At 31.6% G+C, this 13,823-nt stretch overlaps 1 protein-coding gene across 5 annotated transcripts in view; it reads right to left on the bottom strand.

The window, feature by feature from the left end:
* Nucleotides 1-6,581: 6,581 nt before the first annotated feature.
* Nucleotides 6,582-13,823, bottom strand: part of LOC127722989 (kinesin-like protein KIF13B) — a 190,781-nt gene continuing 183,539 nt past the window's right edge. For all 5 annotated transcript variants that reach the window (XM_052229394.1, XM_052229396.1, XM_052229395.1 and 2 more), the window contains 3 exons: nt 12,466-13,429; nt 9,899-10,111; nt 6,582-9,092 (listed from right to left, as the gene is read on the bottom strand). In XM_052229394.1, coding sequence (XP_052085354.1) covers nt 8,848-9,092; nt 9,899-10,111; nt 12,466-13,429 — 1,422 coding nt within the window. In that variant the 3' untranslated portion in view covers nt 6,582-8,847. The remainder of the gene's footprint in view (nt 9,093-9,898; nt 10,112-12,465; nt 13,430-13,823) is intronic.

Consider the following 13,823-nt stretch of genomic DNA (forward strand, 5'->3'; position numbering starts at 1 on the left):
ATTCAAGGTGAGCATACAAAATTGAACGACGCATTTTAATACAGAAACTTCGTAAAACAAGAAGTGTTGTAAAATGTCACGTATTTGTAATGTTGTATGTGACCTATGTTCAATTCAAGACAAAGTATCAAAGAATATTAACGATTGTGTTATGAAATGAGTTTCTTGAAATTATAATGTTAAGGAAAGTACTGACCAACTGCGTGCATATATCATAAACTTGGTCCTCTTTGCACGTTTTTTTTTAAACATTTATTAGGAACCTATAACGTAATATCGCCAAATAATATTTCATTCAGTGAATGTTGATTGCAAGCTACATAATTACCTTTAGAGTTTTTGGTTGAAATTTACTGGATTGTGGCATTGATAAACTGCCAATACAGAATCGTAGAGCACGTAAAAAATAAGTTGATAGAGTGATGTTCGTTATTTTTTATACATTTTTCATGCGTTCCCATTTGCTTATTAAACTTTTTCAAAACAGTTGTTAAAATATTTGGTGTATTTAATTGGTTCCTTCGGCATCAATTATAACTATTTACCTTCCAGTGCACGTTTATTTCATCACGGTCTTTCCCTCGTTCTTACGCTGTGCGCTAGCCGAAGTTATAACCAGAGGTCTCGTAGTTAAGGTCACTGCATACTGAAAAAAATGTGCGGTGAATTATTGTACGGGAAGACAATAATTCAATTTCAGTACATGTTTGAAGAATTCAAATAAGATATATGATTTTCGTTTACAAGAACGTCCATGGACACTTGTTTTATTGTAAAACTTAACCATCAAGTACTAGTATATCAAACATAGATACATGTATTAAACTTGTTTTTTAAAGTATCATATGACTTTAATTTGTTTAAGGTTTGTATTAATTATCACTTCAATATAATAATAATCTAGTGTTTTTTGCTTGTAACACATTTGTTTGTTAGGTTAGTCAAATAAGAAACCATTCAGTTTCCCATCCAGACTGGTTTCCAAGGAAAATAACTCCAACTCAAATTGTGTCATAAAGTTAACAATCAATGTATATCGGAATATCATGTATATTGATGTTTAAATACTTTGGGGCATATAATTTTGGATTTACTTTCTTCTATTAAGAATTGTGCTAAAGCATTGCTACTCCAAATGTATACTATAAATTTGGATTTTTTTTTGACACTTATAATGATTGTGATTAAACTTAGTTGTCCTTAACCCTTACTATGCCACAGAGCCTATATTAAGGCTTTCTGTACTCCTTTCAAATGCCAAAGGTATTTTTTAGGCTTGGAAACGTTTTCCAATATCATGTGTTCTGTGAAAATGCATTTTACCACACAGTTGAAGTGAATAGAAAATGACTGAAGGACAGACAGATGGACGGACTGACAGGTATAAGTAAATATCTTCTTCGTGTGGAATATAATTAATACAATACGTAGTTAAAAGTCTGCATCGTAGGTCGACTATAAGATGAACAGCAGGGACTGCCACTGGAAAATGATAGAATACTGGATAGAGACAGGCAATTTCCCAATAATCCTTCCGAGTTGTTGCACAGGTTCTTTAACTTGCAGAGAGTGTGAAAATACACCTAGATGCGGAATGGGCTTTATTAATTGAATATTTTCATATTTTTCATGCATTTCATGGCCTTTTATAGCCGACTATACCGTATGGGGTTTTCTTATTGTTGAAAGCCGTACGGTTGCCTATAATTGGTTACATCCACTGTATTTGAACTTTGTTGGATAGTTGTCTCATTGGCAATCATACTTCATCTCCTTATTTTTATATTTATAATATGGTGACCACAATTCCATGAGAGTATCGGTAGTTTTATATTTTTTTTTACTTGTTAAACATATGTTTACAATAAACTGTTGACACAGAGATATGTCTCGCCTGTTTATTATTTTGATAGTAAAATGCAAATATTGAAATTGATATAGCAATTCTTTAACATATACTCGAAGTCAAAGAAACATGACTGAAGGAACAGGACCAAATAATATTTGTGAGATACGAGATTTACCAATGACAACTGCATACTAAATATCATTGACTAATTATCAAAAGTGGTTCCCCATTTATCAGCTATGTGTTCAGATTAAAAAATAAACTTTATTCATTAGTTGTCTTTAACCCTTACTATATGCCACAGTTGTGGATACAAAATGGATGGATAAACGGAGGGACTAACCCATCACTATAGAAAGCAAAAATTAGATATCACGGGATTGACAAATATTATCAGTGGACACCAAGTATAAGCAATAATCAGGTGTTCAAAATTTCTACCATCTTCTAGGTGCTCTCATCCATTTCCATACATTGTAATATCCTTTTTGTCATATAGCCCTATCCTGTCTACATATTTTTACATCCCCTGGCTTTCAAACATTTATGTTTGAGCGTTTTTGATGAAGGTAAATCGAGAAAAACGCTTTGATGCACAAAGATTACAAAGTGATAATTTTTATTTCCATAGTATCATTATGTGACATACAACCTGACTTCAATCATAAATGGCCAAACAGGTGACAGAGTGGACCAAGAGTTATCAGTTTGGAGCAAAATGCTTTTGTGCAAGTGACCTCATCAAGGGGTGGATACCTTGATTATAGGATCAATCCCAGCAAGCAGTCAAACAAGACTTGAAAATTAATATTTGCAGCTTCTGGGCTTAGGATATAGCTTTTATAATAATTAAGAGCAAAGACTATTAGTCAGCTTAGTCAGACTTGTGAACTGGTATGTTAACAAAAACAAACTTAACCTGTTAGACTATCACAAAGCAGGGTTCATATCACGTCAACATGTCATCATCTTTAATCTGTAAATGCATCAATCCATCCTTTTGGGAGACCTGTTAATTAGTGTTGGTGTTATTATTGCACAGTTCTCATCATGTTTTCACATAATGTTGCTTCCAGTTGTAATTCTCTAGTGTGTTGTGAATAATGTTTAAAGAATACCTGTCTGTAAGGTTATGAAACAATACTTTCAACTTAAGTTTATACCCCTTTGTTTAAATATATAGTCCAGTCAAACTGAACTTTTGAATGCCTTTCAAAATATTAATGATACTTGATCTAATTGTTTCAACTACTAGAGGGTGTGCAGAAAGTAGTATTATAATGTCTGTCTGCAAGGTCAAGGTCAAAGTTTGCATATTAAGATGAATAGAAGGGGAGGTAATCATGATTGCAGTAACTTTACTTTCATGTAAGTGTGTTGTAGTGCTTTTAGGATTTACTGAAGTAAAAAGAAAAAACAAATATATCTGATTCCATAAGTATTTTTTATTATGGCTTTTAAAGCAAATTTAAGAGTGTCCTCTAGTGAACAGACAATTAGTGATGATAACATATATGTCATTTAACATATCACTTTACTTAGCGACATAATCATCTGACATATTATGATCTGGCATAATGTGGTGAAATAGATGACATACATCAATACAACAACATAGGGTTGAATACATCCTGTCAAGAAAGTTAGTAAATATTATAGACTTGTAAAATGCATATTTTTTGGTCAAAATTTACTTTGAAAGACTTTTTTTAACATTAATGAATTTCATTTTTACTAACCTTGAGATAGATCTTCAAATCTTAGGCCACATCTGGCCAGCTTTAATTTTTTTCTATAACTGTCTTTTTGATAAATAGATGCAGGCAGATTATTGGTCCAGTGTTGGAAAATTGTAAATATATCTATCATTTATCTTTTGTCTTAAATAAGTAGAATGAAGACAAAAATCCATCATTTCAAACGTACAATTTTTGTTTTTAAGAGGATTATTCTAAAACTTTTCTAGATACACGGCAATCCAGATAACTTGTGCCTCATAAACATCAAAGACTGGTCAATAATTTCACTATAATTTACTAATGTCCTACCTAATTTAACCTCATTTCCATTCTTATCTCAAATCAATTTTTAAACTGTTTCAACAGCTACAAATAAAGGACATGAAATGTTTGTACTGTATTGTAGCATTTCACACAAAACAAAAGAAATATGGTCACATGACTAATACATCACATGATTTTAACACATAGCAACACATCACATGACCTATAAATCACATGACACAGTAACACATAGCAACCACTAACAAAGACAATAACAGTAATACATATTTGATTTGTGTTAAATGAAATACAATTGTGCTTTGGCAGTGCAAAAGAATCACAAATTTAATGAACACTTTAAATGTCAACAAACAAGACAATCAACACGTTAAATAAAATGTAAAACTCATCTCTCTTTAAACCTGTCTGAATTAGAATCATATTTTCCTGCCTGTACATGCATCCATCTGATTATCTGTCCTGTATCAGATTAAAAGTTTGGGAATTGTGCTCTTATTAACTTAAAATTTAGTACATGTTCATTATAATATAACTTTCTGATGGATATGCCAGATTAGGGTTTTAAACCAGATTACACAGTTCATTGAAAATGGGCGTGTGATAGTGCTAACTGTAGGCTTAGTGTCCTATCAACACATAGACTTTTCTATTGATCATCAGTGCTGTTTATTTTTTTATTTCTTTTTTTTATTTGGCTGTTTTTGCATTTTCTGTGCTTTGAATTTGTATAGCAGGAGACCAAAATGTTTAACCTGATGAAAGACATGTACATTGATATATCTGGTACATGGTTTGTAACTTAACAAACAGTGATGCATTTTACTTTTTATCTCCCTTGTCAATCTCAGTTATCTCCCATTCCATGATCAACATATAACAGCTTTAACAATGTAAAGATGTGAATATACAAAGCAAAAAACAAATATATAACACAGAGCTTGCTTTTTACCACAACAAAAAATATGTGCAGTGAAAATCTCAAGTTGTCACCATCAGCTAAATAAAATTGAGAATGGAAACGGGGAATATGTCAAAAATTCTTCATTTGTCCCCAATAAATATGATTAATTTTAGAATAACTTTAAATAAATATATATCAATGAAGCAAAGTTTTATTTTTGTTCCATTTCACAAAAATCTTCTTTCATTAAATGCACTCCTCTTAAATTGGTTTGTGATAATACAATAATGAGTTAAAGTTAAAATACAATATACTTCTTGTTGCCTGTAGAATATGAGATCATTGATAAATTTTTATATATATTATAGAATCCAGTTCTGCAAAAGAGATCTTGAGAAACTTCACTGCACTCACAGTACAACTGTAATTAAGTGTAAATTGCCCGATTTCATCCGACAAAAATTTATATGATTTAAACAATAAATATTTCTGTTTCTGATATACACAACAATAAAGTATCACATTTACATAAAAGATACAATTTATTTACAATATAACAACAAAAAATTAAAGGAATGTACAAATATGTCTGATAAAAATCGAGAAAAATCTCAGTAATATTATGAAAGGTTCCAGTATAAATATTGCACAAAACAAGATATTGACACCTGTATTGACAGAGGCTGTTTGCCGAGGTTATTATGTTATCACCATTATTATATAGCTTATAAGTAAAATATTTGTTAAAATTATCAAAAAACATACTTAAGAGATTTTTATTAATAAATATGGTACATATTGGAAACCTGGTTAAAAAAAAGTTAAACTTTCTCTCATTTTTATATTTTAGAATGTTATTGGTTAATTGTTGTTGTAATGATTAAGGCATTTAGGAATTATTCTTTTAATAGTCTTATCACAAAAAATTTGTAATGATTTGGAAATTTGGGACTTCTTCTTTAAAATGGTCTTGTCATAAAAGATCTGTAATGATTTACGAATTAGGGAATTCTTACTTAAATGGCCTTGTCACAAAAGATTTTAGGCTTTTGGGAATTCATCCTTTAAATGGTCTTGTAGGAAAAGATTTGTAAGGATTTAAGAATTTGGGAATTCTTCCTTTAACAAATATCATGACCAAATTTTATTTAATAACAATATATAACATTGCTCTACAAATAATTGACGTTTGCAAAAGATTTTTTTTTTTTAGCAATATTTATTTACATCTCTTTTTTCAAATAAATTGGCAGAAATATGAATAAATGATAATGCCTTCTTTGAATCTATATTAAATTATATCATTGCCTACTTCTGTAACCTTACAGCACTTAATTCTGGGGCGTATCTTATTCTGGGGCATATCTAACAAACAACTTTCTAAATTCAGTATCAATAATCATATAAATTTCTTGGTGTCGAAAAATGAAATATTTACCAAGAAGTTTTAATCATATTTATCATCTGTTCACTTTTCACAGAATTTATGTAATAATTCTCATTCGTAAAATTTCCAACAGCGTTTAATATTTGACCTCTCTCTTTCTCACTGGAAGACAACTTTACATTTACAAGAAATACTATTTGAACATTATCATCAAGACTTTTATCTTTGCCAAATTTTGTCTAAAATAAATTGACTGTTGTGTGAAACTGGATTTTCTTATATTTCATAAGTGCCATAAGATATGGTGTAATATGTTTGCTTTAACATGTCTTTGACATATGTTTTTGCTTTGACATGTCCTTTGACATATGTTTTTGCTTTAACATGCCCTTTGACATATGTTTTTGCTTTGACATGTCCTTTGACATATGTTTTTGCTTTAACATGTCCTTTGACATATGTTTTTGCTTTGACATGTCCTTTGACAAATGTTTTTGCCTTAACATGTCCTTTGACATAGGTTTTTGCTTTTACATGTCCTTTGACATATGTTTTTACTTTAGCATGTCCTTTGACATATGTTTCAAATTATTCAATATTTGACATGAATGCTGTCTGGTAAATATTATTTTATCTAACAGCTTTACTGCTGCATCCATATGGACTGTGCCAAAATTTATGGGTGGGGGATGGGAGACACTCAAATTAATTAAATATGGGTGGTTGCATTTTTCTTAGAATTTTGCAAGAATAATGAGTAAAACAATCTTCCATCCCCCCATGCTATTAATTTTGGAACAGCCCTTAGGATATAACATAAGCTAAGTATTTTAGATATTTGAAATTAAAATGTTCACAGCTGGAAATTTTAAACAAGTACAGAGATGAAATAATTTCTCAGTTGAATTTTCGACACTATGCAGCAGTCTGATGTTTTAGCCTGGTCATCTGCACAACTTAATTGTGTTCTTACCATGTATAAAATGTCCTTAGACAAGACATGGTCTCCTTCGTTGATGATATATGGGCCAAATCAGAGCATGGCATGGACATTTGACATCATAATTGATTTTGATCAATAAATAACTGAAAGCAAGCACTTCACAAGTTGATTAAAAAAATAACCAGCTGTTCTGAAAAAGTAGAATTCAAGGGAATTATCTAATTCAATTGGAACCTTTATAATTTTTAAATTCATGATGAATTTTCAGGTTATAAAAGTAAATTGTATAGAGAAACAAACCTTTAGGAAGAAATATTTTTATTTGTTAATATTTGTTAAACAAAATTGCTATCTAAATGGACTTTGGAAAAATACTTCTATAATATTACCTAATTCTAATTTTGGCATTTCAAAATTTGAGCGATGATATTTTTTTTTTTATCAAATTCTATAATACTGTACTTTTGCTGAATATTATTGATTTAAAATCTCTTGTTTTCAAAAATACACCTAAAATTTCTATTCTACAACTTGTATGCTATACTGTTCGAGTTAACACACTGTCCAATTCTACTTCTTTAAATTCATGATGAAATACTGTTTGATCTAAGTAAATCTACACTTGATTTTCATTTTGAATCACCACATAAAATAAGGCAAGCCTCAATTTTTCCCAATGCACTTCAGTTTTTCTTTCAAAAGGGTTTAAAATTAGAGTATACTCCTATTATCATCCATCTCTAAAAATATAACGAGCATGTTTTTTCCCAAATATTTGTTAACATATTTTCTTTTTGAGTTGATTTTTTTTTTTTTGTATTTGAATATTAAAAAGTACATCTTGTTTTTGATAAATTTCATATACACTAATTTTTGGGTACCTGCTGAAGATCTCGTAGAAGTTGTTTTTACATACAAGCTAAGTTCTATTGATGCCCTAATTATACCCATCAAGCTAAGGTCTATAAATGCCCTAATTACACCTATACACTATAGGTCTACTGGATTAACAATCTATATGGGGGAAAATAGACAACATTTATGGCATCGATTTCTATCAGACTGCTAAAAATAAATCACAGAATTTTTATCTAAAAATAGATATCAACTGGTACTAGTTACTATAAATAGATATAAAATTCAGTCACATGACAAATATTGGAATGCACAGTGGTAATCTTTCTACCATTTTCATTTTATAGGAAATATTCACCATAGAGAAAAATATTAGATTAAGTAACAGAAATCCAATTTTTTTCTCAGGTTGAACTTGTTTTAGGGTTTTGTATTTAAAAATAGGGATCGTTTGAAAAACAGGGAAAAATTAATATATGTTTCTTCTCAGATATGGCAAAGACAATCTATCCATGGTCCCTTTTAACAATAAATATAATAATTATTTAGATGCATTTCTTTTGTTACTGTACACTAATTAACTTTGGTGACTTTAGTGTGTAGATGATTTTTCATCAACTAGGCCCTCAGGTGTTCATGTAGTCAACATATTGACAAGAGGATTATAATGACTGAATTATTCCGGTTATAGACAATTGCAAAACTGGCTAAAATGGCCTCGGCTGAAAAAAATATCCACAAAAAATAAGTTGGTTTACAGCATTTCATGAATGTTAGCATTCATTGATACAATATTGTCCTACCATGAGTTAAATTTCATAAAGTACAATACTCATCTGTGCAAAATACCACAATTTGTCAAAGACTGAAAATAAAAGCCTATTTTTCTCATAATTTCTTCTTAGCACTACTAGATGCAGTTCCTTTTAACAAGTTTCCAGAATTGCCGGTTTTGGTTTGGTTAGCAGGAGATCTGTTAAGCATATTTCCAGCACGTTTTGAGTCCGTGCTTGCACGTTTACGAGATCCTCTCCTTTTCTTGTCAAGAATAAGTTTATCATGTCGTACAAAGATACCATGTCTTGACCTGCACTTAAAGTAGCGAATTCCATTCACAGACCCGTCATTTTTCCCTGAAGAGAAAGAGGATACACTGATAAATTCTAATTTCCAATAATAATAGTTTATATAAATGGAAGCTGTTTTTTTTTTTTTAATTTTGCATACAACTTGGACCTGTTTAAATCAATTTGAAATTTAAGAAATAATTTATTTTAATTATAACTGTTTTGCATATTTAAATATCTTAAAACAGATAAATATTTATATAGAATGCATTTTTGCACCTGTCCCAAGTCAGGAGCCTCTAGCCTTTGTTAGTCTTGTATTATTTTTAATTTTAGTTTCTTGTGTACAATTTGGAGTTTAGTATGGCGTTCATTATCACTGAACTAGTATATATATTTGTTTAGGGGCCAGCTGAAGGACGCCTCCGGGTGCAGGAATTTCTCGCTGCATTGAAGACCTGTTGGTGACCTTCTGCTGTTGTCTGTTCTATGGTCGGGTTGTTGTCTCTTTGACACATTCCCCATTTCCATTCTCAATTTTACATGATATTAGTTTAAAATATCTTTAAATTGCCATTCCTCCAAAATCAGTTTACAGATTTTTTTAAACTTGAAATGTTAATTACCAGATGAATATCCATTCATTATGATTTTGGTGGATTTATCATTGCATGTAAAGATACTATAAAACATTGAAATTAGTTGTAAACCTGAAAACACTTTTTCAACATTTTTCACAATTAATAAATATAGTGCTAGAATTTAATATCAAAAGTGCACATTCCTTATCAATTCTTCTTGTATTCAATTGGTTCTGTTCATCTGTGTATGTTTATCTGAAACAGCTACCATGGATACTACAGACTAACTACCTTCAGGTAAATCTAATTCTACTCCGACCCAAGGTCCAGCAGCAAACTCTACTGGCCCCACAAATTGTACAACTCCAGTTTTCTGTGGACCTTTGGATGGTGTAACAATCACACTTTCACCGATGATAATCCACGCTGGCACAGGTACTTCTTGTAATCTATCTAAATCTGCCCGACTACCAAAGGAACAGGTGCTCAAGGAATCATCATGTTCTATTAGATAAAAATATAAAATGTAAGTTATGATAAATAGTTCTGATACCAGTGGCAAATAATTCAATGAAAGTTGAATGCATAAATATTCAACAACAAAATTGTCCATAATTGTGTGTTGTTATATCTTATCTATTTTAGACTAACTTGTTTTTTTTTGCTCTCACTCATTTTAATTTTGTTTTTTCAAACTTAGTTTCAAGCATACACGAAAAAGTTTATGCCAAGAACAATTCATCTGTATGAGGATATTGTTTCATAATCAGTCAATATCTTTTAATTTAGGCGAAATTTTTTATAATTTAACTAACAAGAGGCTCTCAAGAGCCTGAATCGCTCACCTGTATTTCAGAGAAGATTTTTAAATGTTAGCAAACGATGAACAAATTGTGTAAAATTGTCTTTAAAGGGCAATAACTCCTTAAGGGGTCAATTGACAATTTTGGTCATTTAACTTTTTTGTAGATCTTACTTTGCTGAACATTATTGCTGCTTACAGTTTATATATATCTATAATAATATTCAAAATAATAACAAAAATCTGCAAAATTTTGTTAAAACTACCAATTCGGTGGCAGCAACCCAACAAAGGGTTGTTCGATTGGTCTGAAAATTTCAGGGCCGATAGATCTTGACCAATTAAACAATTTTACCCCTGTCACATTTGCTCTAAAAGATTTAGTTTTTGAGATATAAGCCAAAAACTGCATTTGACCCTAATGTTCTATTTTTAGCCATGGCGGCCATGTTTGTCGATGGATACAAGCTTCGGATACAATTTATAAACAAGATACCCTAAGGAACATTTAGTTAAAGTTTGAAGGTATTTGGCCCAGTAGTTTCAGAGGAGAAGATTTTTTAAAAAGTTTACGACGACAGACGACGACAGACAATGATGGACGCCAAGTGATGGCATAAGCTCACATGGGGCCAGCTTAAAACACATAAGTTTACTCATTATGTATATAATGGAATATTTTTAGCATATGTTCAGTTTTATCCAAAAATATACACCATGTAGAATCACAATTTCTGTAATTTTTTCACTAGTTTTACATTTCCCAACTGATTGTGAAAATGTTGTTCTCCTAACTAGTGAAATATCTGTTCTCAGCAAATGAATGGTCGAAATTTAATTATGGCGTCAAATTTTCTTGGTTTCTTCTGAATTTCCTATTGTGACCTCACAAATAAAGGCGACCATGCCTGATGACGTCACATATAAAGAACACAACTTTCTGCAAATCTTTGAAAAGGAATGATAAAAATCATTAGAGAAACAGATTCCACCACTGTAACTCGTTTATTACGATATTTCTCCTCTCTCAATAGTTAAATCTTAATAGTTTAAATAAATTGCTTCGCCGAGCGCAGCTGGATACGACCGCAGAGGTCCAACCCTGAACAGTTGGGGCAAAAATGGACACAATATTCGTGCTTGATACAGGTCTGAATTTGGATTGAAATTAAATGTTTGACACATAATAGGTTTCTGACACAGAATAACTGTAGTCAAAGAACTTAGAATTGGTTATATGATTTTTTGCTTTTGTGCAATTCACTATGCTGTTGCGAATCGCCCCCCCCCCCCCTTTTTTTCTTTATACATAATTTTAAAGCAGTGTACAGGAGGTAATCCAAATTTAACATTGTACTTCAAAGTGATTGTCCATTTACAAGGAAACCCTTGTATTTCCCCCTTTTTTGCCCCTAATTCCTAAACGGTTTGAGCCATTACCCCCCAAAGCCAATCCTAACCATCCCTTTGTGGTATGGAAACTTGTTGTACAATTTCAGAGAAATCCATACACCGTTCCACAAGTTATTGTCTGAAAACTAGAAAAATGCTTATTTGGACCCCTTTTTTGGCCCCTAATTCCTAAACTGTTAGGACCATAACCCCCAAAATCAATCCCAACCTTCCTTTTAGGTTATAAACCTTGTGTTTAAATTTCATAGATTTCTATTTACTAATACTAAAGTTATTGTCCGGAAACCAAGTGTCTTCGGACGATGACGACGTGATACCAATATACGACCACAAAATGTTTTTGCTGTCGTATAAAAACTCGGCAAGCCTCACGCTTTAAATATTAGAATTAAACTGTCTTGAGTGGAGAAATATTGTAACACACTTTTTGCAGTGGTGGAATCTATATTTCTCAGGCCACCAAATCCTTCTTGCATGGTTCAGGCACTTACTTATCTTTTCTACCACACAAGATTATATGAACTGTATGAAACTATCTAAACTAACCTGCCTTTAAGACCATTTAGTCACTAATTTTTTCTCTTTTTATAAAAAAAAGATTTATTTAAAAAAATATTCCTCCATGTTTCCTGAAAATACTAACCAATGTCTTCTTCATCAGACATATGTAATTGTAGACTATTTCTCTTCATGCTTTCTTCTATAACACTTTGATCTACTGGCAGTACACAAGATAAAGGTCGCTGTGGACGTTTAATCACACCTTTTGTCTTTTCCAAAGTACTAGGAGGTGTGAAGCTCTTGTTAGAAATTAATTTTTCTGTAGTTCTATTTTTAGCAGATTTTTCATCATTTTCTTCTGCAATAAACAATTCAATTTGCGAGCCATTATTTTTATCTTCCTGAATATCTTCCTCCTCTTCATCAAAACCTAATTTTTCCAGTTCTTCCATTGCAGTTTCACTATAAGGATCTACACCATCAACAGTTTTAGTTGCTATTGCACGAGCACCCGTTAGATTTGATTCCATGTTGGATTCAGCACCCTTTGAGGCTTCCGTAGAATTACTGTCCACATTCTCTTCAGTCTCTAATTTCTCCTGTGATAAAACGGTTTTATTTGAATCTGAATCAGAAGCTTCCATTACATTAGTACTGCTACATTCAGTTAAACGTTCATCTGACTCAGAATGACAAACATCAGAAACACCATGTTGGTCTTCATCACTTTCACTACTTTGTTCAATACTGCCTTTCTGACTCCCTCTAGAGTCTTTATGGCCATCATTATTATCTTCCATACTTCTTAAACTCAATGAATCTTCTGATGACAAAGTCAACATGGAAACTGCCTGTGACCCGTAACCACTGGAAACTAAACTGGGAGTGAAATTTTTCCCTTGTATCTCAGCTAAACTGTCATTTGTAGAAGAATGAGGAATTTCCTCGGCTGTTGAATTCATTGGATTTTCTTCAGGTTGTGGCTGTTGACTTTGATAAGATTCAAAGTCTTGGAAATCATCAGAACTAACACTATTAGGCTCTGGCTCTATGGCAGACTGGAATTTTCTCCTTTGAATGTCGGCAAGGTCAGCTTCATCAAATTCCTACAAATAAACAAAAGGTAAATAAGCTTATTATTCGATATATCATATTTAAACTCAGTCTGAAAGATGTTTATTTTATTTGGATGAGCTGTAGTCAACATTCTGAAAATATCCTATTTTGCAAACCAGGTATGTAAATCTCGCTTTGTTGAAGACGAGGATTAAATTCCAATGTCTTATGCTGGAAATATCTTATTTCAATTTTTTGTAGAACTTTTTCTGACCATTATTCTAATGTTCTCAGCTTATCTTCTGGTTTCAATTTTTGCTGAAGAAGTTATTTGTTTTTATTCCTAATAGAAACCATCTAGATCATAAGAAACCGCTCTCTATGACTTGCACAAAACCTTGCAGTTATACAAAATGTTAACACCCTCTTAAGATTTTAAAGGGA

The sequence above is a fragment of the Mytilus californianus genome, unplaced genomic scaffold, assembly GCF_021869535.1.
Source record: "Mytilus californianus isolate M0D057914Y unplaced genomic scaffold, xbMytCali1.0.p SCAF_13, whole genome shotgun sequence".
In the NCBI taxonomy this organism is placed as follows: domain Eukaryota; kingdom Metazoa; phylum Mollusca; class Bivalvia; order Mytilida; family Mytilidae; genus Mytilus; species Mytilus californianus.